This window comes from Equus przewalskii, chromosome 15 (assembly GCF_037783145.1).
Source record: "Equus przewalskii isolate Varuska chromosome 15, EquPr2, whole genome shotgun sequence".
Lineage (NCBI taxonomy): Eukaryota > Metazoa > Chordata > Mammalia > Perissodactyla > Equidae > Equus > Equus przewalskii.
The window spans coordinates 44,682,312-44,697,798 of record NC_091845.1 but is presented as its reverse complement, the minus strand read 5'-3'; the positions used below and the strand labels follow the sequence as shown (position 1 = coordinate 44,697,798).

General features: G+C 50.1%; 1 protein-coding gene across 2 annotated transcripts in view; it reads left to right on the top strand.

Annotated features, from left to right (window-relative positions):
- GASK1A (golgi associated kinase 1A) overlaps positions 1-15,487 on the top strand; it is a 58,349-nt gene that overhangs the window by 34,257 nt on the left and 8,605 nt on the right. For both annotated transcript variants that reach the window (XM_008543394.2, XM_008543395.2), the window contains exon 2: positions 6,456-7,751. In XM_008543394.2, coding sequence (XP_008541616.1) covers positions 6,456-7,751 — 1,296 coding nt within the window. The remainder of the gene's footprint in view (positions 1-6,455; positions 7,752-15,487) is intronic.

Sequence of the window (15,487 nt, the reverse complement as noted above, 5' to 3'; positions counted from 1 at the left end):
AAACAGAAGGAGGGGCACATTTGGAGGAGGGGACGGTGAGTAAATTATAAAGTGGAGAACTTCTAGTGGGCCTGGCAGTCCCCTCTCCTCTCTCCGACTCCTAGAAATCTAACTGTGGTAGGTGGGCCACCTCACTTCCTGCTCCACGACACTCTTCTAGGGGCTTCCAGGGTAGACTCTTGGGGGTCCTGAGTGGTCAGCACACCTGGAGGCTGCACTCAATTCACACAAAGCTGCTGAATAGATCTTGGAGAAATGTACAGAGGGAGCAAAACTCTTGGAATTCCCAGGGCTGTTTGGCTGCTGTGGCTCCTGACCACAGAAGTTGGAAAAGCTCAGTTATTCTGTGGGCTGGCCTCGTCTCTGCATTCTGTAAGGGCATGCTCCTTTCTTCTTAAAAATGTGCCACTGTGGGCTGCTACTATGACCGTGGCTGCATAAACTCTGCATTCTCGCTTCCCCTGAAAACCATCTGAAAGTGACAAAGAGAATGGAAGACAAAATACAAATTCCTTTTTCAGCTAAATCAAGAGACACACACCAAAATGCCTGAGAGCAGAATAAGAAACAGTCCATTTCATGCAGAAGCAGTGTTGGGAGAAATCAGAAAGAGTGGAGGAGAGAGCCCAGTGGTGGCAAAATGTCCATCTCTTCTTGTCTGTAAAAGAGGATGTGGAAATGGACGTGAGTTTAGTGGCCCAGAGGCCCAAGATGGTGAGAAAAGCAGAGGGGGCTGTGATGGATGAAGACCTTGCTCACAAACCAGGTTTGCAGGAAGGAGCCTGGCCGTGTGGCAGATGAGAAGACAGCATCTGCATCATGAAAACCTGCTGACTTCAGATTCCACTCAGGCTCCTCTACAGGAACCTCTTTCAATTGACTGGTCCAACTCATACAATAAAAAGAGTTTGGCATCCAGACAGAGACACAGTAAGAGAAAAGGAGACAAGGAGCAGCCGAGTTGATGAACAGATGAATGCCAGTCACCAGAAAACGTCACCCTGAAACAGGTGAAAATTTTGAGCAAGCATTTCACAATGAATTTTTAAAACAATGAAAATATACCTTCTATGAAGGAACAAAAGAGAAATGCAAGAATTCAAGGAAAATGGTATAATAGCAGGAATAAATGAAATGAAAGATATAAGAATAAGTAGCAATGAACAGAAATAAGGTAGAAAGTAGAAAGTACACAAGGGGGAATAAATATTGGGTAAAACAATAAGTGAAATAGTGTATAGAACTAAGAGAAGTGAACGAAATGAAATGAAAATAGAAAGGATTAGAGGGAAGATGAAAGATATATAAGACAGACAAAGGAGATCCAACATACACATAATTGAAGAGCTTAAAGAAGAAAATAAAAATAAAATAGTGGAATGGAAAAAATTTAATATTTTGTCCAGGAAAACTTTGATGAAATAAAATATTTGTCTGCCTTTTATAATAGGGCATATCGCATGCCAAGAAAAATTGACCCAGAACAGTCAACACTGAGATTTATTCTAGCAACATTAGTAGACTTCAAAGGAAAAGCAAGATCATGTCACACCTTTAGGATGGCTATTATCAAAAAGACAAGAGATAACAAGTGCTGGTGAGAGTGTAGAGAAAAGGGAACCCTGGTGCACTGTTGGGGGGAATGTAAATTGGTGCAGCCACTATGGAAAACAGTATGGAGGTTCCTTGAAAAATTAAAAATAGAACTACCATATGATCCAGCAATCCTATTTCTGGGTACATATCTGAAGGAAATGAAGTCAGTATCCTGAAGAGATATCTGCACTCCCATGTTCATTGGAGTATTATCCACCATAGCCAAGATATGGAGACAACCTAAGTGTCCTTTGATGGATGAATGGATACAAAAATGCATCTATATACAATGCAATATTATTCAGTCATAAAAAAGAAGGAAATCTTGCCATTTGTGACAACATGGATGAACCTGGAGGGCATTGTGCTAAGTGAAATAAGCCAGAGAGAGAAAGACAAACACCGTATGGTATCGTTTATATGTAGAATCTAAAAAACAAAGTCAAACTCATAGAAATAGAGAGTAAAAAGGTGGTTGCCAGGGCCTGGGAGGTGGGGAAATGGGGAGATGTTGGTCAGTACAAACTTTCAGTTATAAGGTGAATAAGTTCTGAGGATCTAATAATGTACAGCATAGTGACTATAATTGATAATATTGTCTTGTATACTTGACATTTGTAAAGAGTAGCTCTTAAGCATTCTCAATGTGTGCAAACAAGGTAACTATGTGAGGTGATGGCTGTGTTAATTAACTTGACTGTGGTAATCATTTCACAACGTACACATATATCAAGTCATCACACTGAATACTTTAAATGTATATAATTTTATTTGTCAATTATGCCTCCAATAAAGCTGGAAAAAAATGGGGGGGGGGGAAGGAAGAAAAGAAAGAATCCTTAAGGCAGCAAGGCAGGGTAAGAGGCCAGTTTAATCTTCGATGCGTGCACAGCATCACTCAGTGCTGGAGAACAGTGGAGCAGGACCCACGGCTATTGTGAGAAAGAAGCGGTGACACAGTGTTTCAAGCCGAGCCAAACTTTCCTGCAGGCATGAATGCTATAGAAACATAGTTTTCAACATGCAAGAACTCAAAGAATATTGCTCCCATGAGCACTTCTTGAGAAAATTATGGCGTTTTAACTTCAGTCAAGCAAAAAATAATGGAAAGCTAGGGTAAAGAGGTTAGGAGTATGCAATGAATATATTTAACTGAAGAACTAAGACCTGAGCAAATGTGAATGTTGTAGTAATGGAATAGATTGTATGAGTTTTATATTCTAACAATGTAGAAAGGGCCCAAATATAAAAATTTGGAAGAGGAATGAGGGACAAGGTGGGAGAAAGAGTAAACATGCTCTTCATGAATACTAGCTGGGGACCAAAGGATATAATTTACAGCTGACAGACACAGTAGAAATGTAAGCATATGTAAGTGCACAAAGGCAAACATAAAAATGATAATGCTAGTGATTAGAATGGAATGGCAGAGGAAGCGGAGGATGGGGAGGAGGACGTGGGCGAATGTTCTGGCTGCTCTTCATAGGGAGTAGGAGCTACTATTGAAAGAACGAGGCAGCGAAGGGCACATGATCATAAAGACAAGCATAAGGACCCATCAAAATTTCCTAAGTATTGCAAGAAATATACACCACAAAACAAAGTGAAGGTAACGGAAAACAGAGTGCAAGATTTCAAAATTATAAATACAGAAAATATACCATAGAATATTATGACAGAATAAAGACTAAACGAGGATGGCAAATGGGCTAAACCCACCTCGTGAAAGAAGAACACAGCTGTTTGGGTGGAAGTGTGAGTGTGTGTATGCATGTGTGTGTCTGTGTGTGTAAGTGTGTGGGCATTTGTGTGTTATGTGTACATACATGTGTATGCATGCTTATATGTGTATGTGTACATAATTGTGTGTGTATCTATGTGTTTCAGTGTGTATATGTGTGTGCATGTGTACATATGTATGTGTTATATATGCATGCATGGACCTGAGTGTATGTGTATGTATTTGTGTATGTGTTTCAGTGTGTGTGTGTGTGTGTGAGAGAGAGAGAGAGAGGCTAACCCTCTGCCCTGTGGTAGACCACAAAGGAACGCCCTGGGCAGGTTTGAAAACCATGTTCTAGCACACCTCCAGTAAGCAGGAGAGACATTCCAGATAAAGTCCAGATTTGAGGAGTCCAGGTTGTCTAGGGGATCCCACAATTTATGAGGAAAATATTCTCCAGGCTTTGTCGCCTTGCCCTGTGGCCCCAGAAGCCTCAGCTGGAGTAGGGGTAAATTCAAAAGCTGCCCTCATCTGATCTTCCCACTGCTTATTCAGCTCACTGGTCCCCACCTCGTCCCACCCAGAGCAGGGTGTCCAGGCTAGGGGCTGCATGGCCCTGGGACACAGATCCACCTGCTGGCTCACAGCAGCACAGGCATCTTGGAGTCAGGCGAGAATCAGCTGGGAAGCAGATGGCAATCTTCCCCAATGCTTCCTCCTCCAGGGGCCGGGGGACTGTCATCTTAAGTGGTGCCTCCAGCCATGGCTGCAGGTATTAGAATCAGGTGGACAGAAGGTGTTTCTTAGCCTTGGAGTTCATGTTGCCCTGGTGTTGACGCATCCTACTGGGTTTTGGGGGTGTCAGCCCACAGCTGTGAGGGAACCTTGGTTATTGCGGTCCCACTGCTCAGGGCTAGGAGGGTGATTGGGCCTCCTGGGGGTGACAGGACAGCAGCAGAAAAGCTCACTCATTTCAGCCCCTCTTCTCCAAGAGCCTCCCTCAAGGGCTCAAATTGTCTTATGGGGTGGCGGTGGTCGTGGTGTGGGGTTCCTCTTGTCCAGCTTGGCTTTGCTGTGGATGCTCATCATGAGCATTTGGGGCAGGGGAGGCCCAGAAGAGCCCACTGATGGCTCAGTCCACCTCCAACTGTCCACCAAGAGCTGGAATCACTGGATATTGGGGCAAATCAGGAGGCATTGAAGGTCATTTCATCCAACGCCTTGTAGATGAGGATGCTGGTCCCAAGAGTGAGGTCACCCAGAGACTGCTGCCTGCAGACTCCCCGGCCAGTGCTCTTTCCACCACCATGCACCAGCACAAAGAGGGCTCAAGGGACTTGAGTGAGCCAGGCCCGGAGGCGCTAAGAGGGAGAGGATGGACAGGGGGGCCAGGACGGAGGAGGAGCCAGTGTGGAGGGACTGGAGGCAGGAGGGAGCATGGGAAGTTTTTAGGGCTGTGCTGTAACTGGGTTTTCCCACTTCCTTTTGATTCTCATATGATGCTCACTGTGCTGAGAAGAGAAATGTGTTTGGTTCCTGCAGAAACTGCCACTGGCCCAGAAAGAGGCTGAAGGCACAGACCAATGAGAGGATGCGTGAGGGGTCCGTTCCTCCAGGCCACATGGTTGGAGGGAGGGGAGGGCCGATGGGGACTGAAGGAGGGAGGAGAGGCTGTTCATCACCGAGGGAAGGGAACCCAACGGTTGTCTTAATTGGGCCTGTTGGTCTCTCGCACAGGATCAGCCTTGGTCCGCAGCTCCAGCGCGGAGCTTCTCCACAGGGAGAGTGGGTTCTGCACGGAGACTGCAGAGTCTCACAGGCTCCGGGCAGGAGCTGCAGCTGTCCCTGGACCAGGCTCAGAACCAGAACCAGGAGCTTTAGGAAGCTGGGCAAAGCGCTCCCTCCTGTTTGGGTTTCTGGTTTGTCTGCTGCTGTTTCTTCTCTCTCCATGTAAAATGGCCTTCAGTAGAATATGGCCACTGTTGTAATCTTTAGCGGGGCAGCCATGCACCCCTGCTGTCTAGGTCATGGGCAGAAAAGCGAACCTTGCTGACTTGCTACAAGCCTATGTTCCCAGGGAGGGTGGGGGCTGAGGAGCCATTTGGCCCAGTGTGGGTCAGGGTCCAGGATGGCCCTGTCAGCTCTGGTCAGGGGTCAGGGATCAGGGTGCCTGGACGGATGTGGCTCCTGAGGTGTTGTGGGGGATGGAGATGGCTCTTCAGTCTCACAGTTTCAGGGACTCCAACATACAGTGGCTCAAACATCTCTTGGCAACTCTGCTCCCATGTCGTCATACAGGCTCCCAAGCTCCTTCTTCTTGTGGCTCCATGGTGCCCGAGCATCAGAATTACCCGGAAAAGGTGTTAAAACACAGGTCGCTGGGCCCCTGTTTCTGATTCAGTACTGGGGTGGTGCCTGAGAATTTTCCTTTCTGCTGAGTTCCGAGGTGATGCTGATGCTGATGCTGCTGGTCTAGGAACCATGTGTTGAAAAATGACTGCCCTGGGGTGTGTGCTTAACGACATGTGCAGAGCTGGTGCTGCCACATTCCTGTCCCAAGAGAGAAAGGCCAGGGTAGCCAACTTCCTTTTGAGCAAGCGGGGCAGGCAAAAGTGGCTCACTTGTACCATGGGCAAGACATGCGGCCACACCTGGCTGCAAGGGAGGCTGGGCAAAGTCATCTGTAGCTGAGCAGCTGTGGGCCCTGGAAAAGGGAAGGGCATGTTTGTGGGAGACAATGAGAGGTCTGCCAGAGTGGGCCTTGGGAATCACATGGACATGAAAAGAAAGGGCCAGCACTAGTGGTGGGGGACAGATGTGGAAAGAGACTCCTGTTGTGCTTGGTGATCACTGTCGTAACGGCGGTTTGTTCCGGGGGAGAAGCCCAAGCCCACCTGCAGGCATCAGCCAAGGCTGCCCCAGAGGGCGGAGCAAGCCAAGCTTTGTAGCGGGAGACGGTTGGCTGCGCTTGCGCATTCCTCTCTTGAAGGCAGCTGGGTGTTGCTCCACCTGGGCTGTGTTCTCTTCCCTCTTCAGCCATCAGATATGGCCCTTTGTTCACCGTCCCTAGTGTTTTGTGGGTTGAGACTGATGTTTTCCCAGGTCTCAAATTTTCTTTTTCTATCCCGTCCCCCAGGCGTCTTGGCTCTGGAGAAAGCTGCGTGGCAAGAGGCGGCTGGTGATGGCGTTCTGCCTCTTGATGACTCTATCTGTGGTGGCTGTTACCCGCTTCCCCCCACAGCATCCAGCTGCTGGCCTGGACCCTGGTCCCGTGGAGCCCCGCGGAGAAACCGGCACCCCTGCCCCCCACAGCCGGCAGGCTCTGAGCTCCAGCCGGAGGCAGCGGGCAAGAAACCTGGGGTTCTGGAGAGGCTGGGCCTTGCCCAGGACTTCTGTCCTGGTGTGTGCTGAGGAGCAAGGCCACAGAGGGAGAGTGGACAAAAGCAGGCAGTCCCTGGGAGGGGACAGCGGGCATCCAGGGAGGGTCAGGAGAGACATTACTTTGGCATCTCTGGGAGATTTGAGACTCAGTACCCGGCGTCTCGTGCTCCTGAGGGAAGATGAGGTCAGAGGTCCAGGAGCCAAAGACCTCGGCACAGCCTGGCACAACGGTCCCATCCAGAAGGCACAGGATGAGACAGGCACCCTGGATGCCCTCCTCACAGGGCGTGACACGGCAGCTGTAAGGACTCTGAGAACTACTGCTGGACTGACCCCCCCACCCCATCCAGTGGAAGGCAGGGATCTGCCAGAAGCTGGCAATAGAGGCTTGACTGGTGGGCAACAAGTACAGGATCCTGCCCCAGCTGCAGGGGCTCGTCAGTGGCCTGGCTCTGTTGGGGAGCTGCAAGGATCTGTCTGGTGTGATGCTGAGACCCCTGGGCTGTTGAGCGACTCAAGGACCGGAGGGCAGGTTCCCCCATGGCTCACAGAGCATGATGTGCAGACCCTCCGGCTGTTGGCCCAGGGGGAGGTGGTGGGCAAAGCCAGGGTCCCCGGCCACGGGCAGGTCCTGCAGGTCGGCTTCTCCACTGAGGGCGCCCTACAGGACATGTCTCCTGGGCTCAGCCGACTCTGCTCCCAGGGGCTCTGTGGCCTGATCAAGAGGCCAGGGGACCTGCCCGAGGTCCTGTCCTTCCACGTGGACCGAGTGCTGGGGCTGCACCGGAGCCTGCCTGCTGTGGCCCGGAGCTTCCACAGCCCCCTGCTGCCCTACCGCTACACGGACGGTGGCACGAGGCCAGTCATCTGGTGGGCGCCCGATGTGCAGCACCTGGGTGACCCAGAGGATGACCAGAACTCTCTGGCCTTGGGCTGGCTGCAGTACCAGGCCTTGCTGGCACGTGGCTGCAGCCAGCCGGGCCAGGCCCCATGCCCGGGCATCCACCGCGCTGAGTGGGCTCGCCTGGCGCTCTTCGACTTCCTGCTGCAGGTAGGTGGGGCTGGCCGGGTGGGGCGAGAGCATCGGAGGTGGGGCTTCGGGGGCATCGGAGCACTGGAATTGCCCACCTGAGGATGGATGGTGACTCTCCCCACAGTCTTTGTCTTTTGACCACCAAGTGACAGTTTTTGTTATTTTTCTCCCTCTGTGTTTATTCCCATGGTGTGCTAGAACCATCTCGTCTGGGCTCACAAGAGCTGATTGCTAACATTTTCAGGAATTTTGTGACACGACTGTGAAACGCAGGCATTATTGAAAATTAAATTATACAAACTAACATATAATACATTAAATACTCAGAACAACGTAGCTGTTCCAGGGACTGTGAGCTGGATGTCAGCCATGGAGACATGTGTGGAAACATGGCCAGAAACACCAAAAAAGGAATAAAGCTCAGAAGGTGTACCTGATGCACACTGAGCCAGCCCCTACTTACCGTGGTCCTTCCAGCTCCTCCAGTCTACAGCTCCAGGGCTGCCTTGTGCAAAGGGGAGCCTGGAGTCTGGTGATCAGCATGGGCTTTGACATCACACAGACCTGGTTTGAACCCCCCTGCCCCCAGGCCACTTCCCACTCTGTGACACTGAGCAGGTTACTTCGCTTCTCTGTGCTTCACTTTTCTCACAGCTAAAATGGGACTGGGTATCCTGACCTCATGCCCCTGGGCCTGACCATTTTAGCTTGTAGCAGCTCCCCGTTGCCAGCACCTGCGTCTGCAGGCTTGCTCTCGGCAGAGCCTGCTCTGCCCTGTGTGTGACAGGCTGGGTGCTGGGGAATGAACGCCCTCCAGATAGTGTGACCAGCCATCCAGGATGGGACGGAGGGGTCTTCCAGACCACAGGACTTGCAGTCCTGGGCCAACCGGGGAGGCTGGTCATGCTGCCTCCAGGAGCAGCCTCCAGTAACTGACGGCGCTGGTGGTTCAGAGCCCTGGCTCCCTGGCTGGGGTGGCTCTGCAGTGCATATTCTGTGTGTCTCTCAGAGTTCCCCACTGGGACTGAGGCCCCGCTACCCACAGTGGCCACTGCTGGCCTTCCCTGTCTCAATTCCCTGCTCCCGGCTTGTGCTTTTTTGGCTAGCTCACAAACTGCTTTCATATGAATCCTTGTCTCGAGGTCTGTCTCTGGGGCAGCCTTGCTTATCAGATGATACCACCGACCTTGTGTGGTTTCTGCACACGAGGTCATTCGTGTAATGCACTTAATGCAGTGCCTGGCGGGTGGCACTTGTTCAGTAATAAGCAGGCACTGTCCCCAACACATTACAGGAATTAGCTCATCCAATCCTCAGAGCGACCTTACAAGCGAGATACTACATTTATCCCTATTAGAAAGTTGAGAAATTGAGGCCCAGAGAGGTTAGGTTACCTGCCCAAGGTCATGGCTGGTGGAACCGAGACGCAGCCTGTGACTCCAGAGTGCACCTTCTTAATCACAGAGTTGCTATTCAGCTGACCACGAGGGAGGGCAGGAAAGGGGGACGCTTGCAGGGCTGCCCTGCCCCTCCTGGCAAAGTCCCGATCCAGCTGGTGTGCGTGCAGCAGCTTTCTGCTCCACACAGAGCTCCTCTGTCCATCTCCCGGGGCCGCCCTGTGGGACCCTCCCTCCACTGCCAAGCCCTCTGTGGGGACGGAAGTCTCAGCAGCCAGAGCCCACACAGGCTGGGTGTGTGGTCAGAGGTGACTCAGCTGGCCTCGTGCCACCTCTTCCCTGGTTTGCTGAACACCAGTCAAGTCAAACACCCCTGTCTGGCTGACGCCGCCTTCCTAGAAACCATTGGCAAGTCAGGGAGAGGCGGGGCTGTAGGTCTCCCACAGGAACCCGAGGTGCCTTCTGACCGGGGGATGGGTACAAACTCCACATGCAGCCCACTCTGCGGTATGCTTGCTCGTTTTTGGTTTTATCCAATATAAATGCTTTTTTTGGTGTGTTTGTGTATCACAACATACCATTTACCCAGATGCAAAATACACACGCAGTGCACACAGACACAGTCCTTACACCCCCACAAATCATACCCTATGCTTCGCAAATCCCACAGAACGCTCTGTATCAGTCAGTGACTGCTGGAATAATGCTGTGTGACAAACCTCTTCAAAGTCGATGGCTTAAAACACCAGCTCTTTACTTCTTGCTCCAGGGTCTGTAGTCAGCTAGGCTCAGCTGAGCTTGGCTCCAGGCTGTGGGCTGGGTTCAGGTCTGCTCCTCACTTCTCATCCTGGAGCCCAGGCTGAAGGGGCAGCACTATCCGGGGCAAACTCTGCTCATGGGGAATGGAAGAAGCCCAAATGCTCAACCAAACCATAAAAGCACATTGAAGTCCTCTGCCGATGTCACTGCTGCTAATACCCCACTGGCCAAAGCAAGTCAATGGCCAAGTCCAACGTCAGGGGAGGAAAGTGCTCTCTGCCCAGAGTAGAAGTGGGAGAGGAGCAAATATCTGCTGGACAATAATCAAGTCAGTTACACACACCCCAAACACACACATTACACACTTATACATGAACCTTATATGCCCACGTGTCATAGCCACACACACTTGCACACCATTCACATGCTCACATACATTCCATATGGTGCCTAGACACTGCTGTGGGCAACTGGGCTCCATCCTGCTGAGACCTTTGGGAGAGTGTGTAGAAAATGTGTCAGAGCTGTCTCACCTGAGGGCCAAGGAGGCTGGGCTGTTTACCCACTAACTCCCAACTGTCATTGGTTGAGGCTGCTCCGGAGAGTGTTGACTTCCTGTCACTTCTAGCCTGGCCCATGTGCTGGCCAGCCACGCATGCTCCTTCAGCCAGAAAGGGGCTATGGCGGAGAGCTGCAGGCACTTGTAGAAAGCCATGGGTGTGTACAGGAATAGTGAGTGTCAAGGGGCAATGGGTGGGATACCAACAGCATCTGCTACTCATAATGAATGATAAGTCAAAAACAAGTTTCACAGGCCAATGTGACCAGCATGGTGCTCTCAATTAATAAGCTGATTTCTCCAAGAAAGATAAAGTACTAATAGTGAGTGGGTGCCCTCACCCCACCCTGGGCTGTGTCATAGGGAGAAGTTAGACCAAGAGAGAGCCCATTACTTCTGAATGGATCAGTGAGAAGCTGGTTCTACTCAGATGGACAAAATGGGTGGGAGAGGGGGTATGTGTGCTTGGGGTGGGGAAGGGGGCTCCCAAACGCTACTCTGCTTAATGTCAGGGGCCACTTGCAACCAGAGCTGTATTCAGTCTGGTAAAAGGTAAAAAGTTCTCCTCTTGGGACAATGACGATGGTACAGCCAAGCCGTGGTGGAGAAGAGCTCATGATCATCGCCTCCGCTGTAGGCCAAATCCAAGCTGAGGGGGGTTAAGCCTGGACCGCAGAGGGCCTTCTACCCAGAGGCCGGGGTATGAGAAGGAAGCGCTGGGGGGTCAGGCACATCTCTCTTTTTTCCTTTAGAGGGGTTTCTGTCTCTTACGTCCTGCTTCCTCGCAGAGGGCGTGACTAGCTGGACTGGGTGGGTGAGCCATGAATTCAGACAGACCGGGAGCTGGTAATGTTCGCTCACAGAAGGCACTCTGCAACTTCGGCTTATGAAGGGCCTTCACATCCCCGAAAGTCAGGACCCCAGAAAGCCTCAGCTGCCACCATTCTGGTCCAGGTCACCATCTTTCTTACCTGGACTAACACAACAGCCCCCTGACTTGTCTCCCTGCCTCCATTTACGCCCATCCAATCCAGTCTCCTTACAGAAGCTGGAGGGGTTGTCTTGCTTTGGGTTCCCAGGGCCAGGAATCCAGTAGGGGCAGTTTATCGGGGAGGGCATCCCGGGAAACACCTGCGGCAAAGTGGGAAGTGAGATGGAGAGCAGACAGCCGATAAAGGGCATGTTATCAAACGGGTCCCTGCTGTGGGTGACTGGGGCTGGAAAATTCTGAGAAAAGGTATAAAATACATGTTCAGAGTTAGCCCACCAAGAGGTGAGGGACGGGAGGGATTCATAGCCCACTCTCCCATCATCTTTGGTTGCGGGCTGCTCCAGGAGGTGATAATTCCCTGGCGTTTGGAGAAAGCCCCCAGGGAAAACCATCCAGCTGCTGGGGAGTTGGAGGGAGAGCTGTGAAGTTCAGACACACTGGTCAGGCACAGAGAGCACACCTCTTTACAATCATAAGTCAGATCGCATCACACTCCCCTTTAAAATGAGGCAATGCCCTCGCAGAGCCCTCAGCCTCAGGTTCTTCAAGGACCCACGTGATGCATCCCTTTCTGCTGTCTCCAGCCCCGTCTCTTGGCACCTGGCCTTGGTCCCTTTCCAAACATGCCCAGCTCCTTCCGGGGCAGCCTCTTTGCTTCTGAGGCCCCCTCCTCAGGCCTCAGCTCTCCTGACTTCCCATCCTCCTCCACTTTAGCCTCTTTCTCTTTCGTGGCACCCTGCCTATGCCCTTTCTCATTCCCAGCACAGTATGTAAATATTTTATTTATCTGTTCACATATTTACCATGTGTCTCTCTGTTTTGTTCACCACCACACCCCCAGCATCGAGCACAGAGCCAAGCTCTTGGTCTGGTCCTAGATAAGCCTCGTTAAATGAAGGGGTGAATGAATGAATGAAAAATGAATGAACTTCCAGGTCTCTGTATTCCATCTAGGTGCTGCTGTGCTCTGCTTCCTCAAACACCACTTCTTCCTCTAGACTGAAAAGAGTCGCAGGGCTTTCTGCGTTTCTTGTAGGGCCCAGTAGCGAATCACAGAGGTAGACAACAACACGACCATTGAGCCCTTGCCTTCTGACAGGTAACTCACTTAAGCGTCCAGAACAGATGACAACGCCTGATGCCATCCCATGTCCTCGACATCGGGCACTGTTCCAGCACTCTGCATATGGGACTGCACAACAGCCGAGGAGGCAGACAGTGTTCCCAGCTCCATTCTACAGATGAGGAAACTGAGGTTTGGAGGGGCTGAGGGACTTGCCCCAGGCACAGCCTTCGGTGTTGGAGCTGGCACCCGATCCAGTGCAGTGTGGCCACAGAGCACGTGCTCTTGCCCTCTCTGCTGCACTTAACAAAATCGTTTCTCCAGTCTCTTCTGGTGAGACTGGCCCAGTTCCTCCCGGGGAGCCCATTTCAGTTATCTGCGATCCCGTGCGCATTCCTTAGTTTGAGTCCAGATCTAGGGCGTCGGTTGCAGTGTATCTCCTCGGGCTTGGTCTGCGGGGAGCTCAGGTGTTTTATGAGTTGGATGGAGAGGACCCAGATCCATGACCACTGCCGACCTCTCAGGCTCCCAAGCAGAGTCCTGGGATGTAAGAGCAGCAACCACTTAGGAAGTGCCTACACCTGTCTGGCAATGTCTGCTACAACCACACACATGAACTCATTTAAATCCCACAGCAGATCAAGAGACGGGTGCTGTGCCCTCCTCATTTCACAGGTGGTGCAGCTGGCAGTGGGGGAGTAAAACCACCTGCCTGGACAAGGGGGTTCAAAGGGTGACATTGAGCATCTTTTCATATGTTTAAAAGCAGGACCTCGATTAAGGTGAGGTGTGATGGGCAGAATTATAAGATGGTCCCCAGTTCCCCCCCCCCCACCGTGCCCCACCACTATTAACCCCTCCCCCTGAGTGTGGGCAAGACCTGTGGATATGATGGAATATCCCTCCAGTGATTAGGTTACCAGTCGGTCAACTTTGAGTTAATCAAAAGTGAGACTTTCCTGGGTGGGCCTGACCTAATCAGGCAAGTCTTTCCAAGAAGATGCATCTGAGAGATTTTCCTGCTGGCCTCAAGGAAGAAGGTAAAGAGCTATGCTATGAACTGCCTACGGGAAGGGGAGGACCCTGAGATCCCCAGGGACCTAGGCTTAGCACTTCGAGGAATGGTTTCTGCCAACAACCTGAATGAGCTTAGGAGAAGACCCTGAGCTACAAATAAGGCGTGGTGCTGGCCAACACCTTGAGTTCAGCCTCGTGAGACTGATGAGAGAAGCCAGCAAAAATGTGATGGACTCCTGACTCACAGAAACTGCGAGATAGTAAATGTGTTCTTTTATGCAGCAACAGAAAACACGTTTATGAGGCAAGGGAGGCCCCAGCGTGTAAACATTTTAGGGGGCGTTCGCTCTCAGTGCCGACCCTGGACTGCACGACGGTCTCCTTCAGTTTCTTCTGCCACACTCTGCTCCTGCCCCGTCTAGATTTTAACTGCCTTTTTAAAGAAAACTGTCAGTTCATACTCTTTACGCATTTTCTGTTGCATAGTTGGTCTTTTCCTTAATGATTTTAAGAGCTTTTTATAGATTAAGGATATTAGCCTTCTGTTTTCATTGTATGGTAATACTTCCCTCAGGTTCAATTGTCATGAAGCTTCGTTTATAGTCTTTCTGCAGTACAGAAATTTAAAACAATTTTATGTTGTTAAAATTATCAAGCTTTTGTTTTCTGACTTCTAGGTGAGTGTATCACGTTTTAAAAGGCCATCTTCATTTCAGGGTTATTTAAAAAATTCTTCTCTGTGTTTTCATATACCTTTGATCCATCTGGAAGTTATTTTGGAATAAGAGATAAGGTGCAAAACCGTGATTTTTTTTTTTCCAATGGCACCATTTGTTGAATAATTAATCTTTCCCCCAATCTGAAGTGCTTTACTGTGTAGCCAGTTTCCATATGTGTGTAGGTCTATTTCTGGACTCCTTTCTGTTCCAGTAAAGGGTTTGTCTATTTATATGCCAGAATTACACTGTTTTAATTACTGCACTTTATATTTTATGTTAATAACTAGTAGGGCTTGGTCTTTCTCATTGCTCTTTTTTAGAATTTTCCTGATATTCTTGCATACTATTCTCATGTGAAATTTAGAGTCAGCTTGTAACTTCCTTCTCCTTCCCAAATCCTTTTGGGATTTTATTGAATCAAATTAAATTTGTGTGGACTAATATAAAGAGAGTTTACATCCTAAAATACAGTAATTCTAGCCAAGAATAGGATGCATCTCTCCATTTATTCATGCTCCTCAGAAGCATCTTGATATTATCTTCAGCTGGATCTTCACTTTCATGTTGGGTTATTCCTGGATATTTCACCCTCTTTCGGCCATTAAAAATGGGATATTTCCGGGGCCAGCCCAGTGGCACAGTGGTTAAGTTTACACGTTTCGGTTTGGTGGCCCAGGGTGCACCGATCTGGATCCCGGGTGCGGACATGGCACTGCTTGGCAAGCCATGCTGTGGTAGGCGTCCCACATATAAAGCACAGGAAGGGCATGGATGTTAGCTCAGGGCCAGTCTTCCTCAGCAAAAAGAGGAGGATTGGCAGCAGATGTTAGCTCAGGGCTGGTCTTCCTCAAAAAACAAAAAAGGGATCTTTCCTTCTGTTATATGTTTTGGGTGGTAGTTCTTAGTCTGTGCGAAGCCTATTATTTCTGTGTATTCGTTTGGTTACCCGCCACCGACTAACTTCGTATTGCTTCTAACAGTTGCTCGGTTTATCCTTGGGTGTTCCAGGTATACCATCATTTCATCTGTAATGAACACACTTGGTTTTCTCATTGCCCCTTCCTTCTTTCTCCTACCTCATTACATTGCTGGTGCCTCCAGAGCCGTGGGAAATATTAATGACATGACAGATGTGACTCGATTCTACAGACTTGGGACAATTTCTAGCCTTGCCGTTGTCACGACAAATAATCCATAATCAACCTATAAATCAAAATTAGGGTGAGTTTATTATATGAGGCAGGTCTGA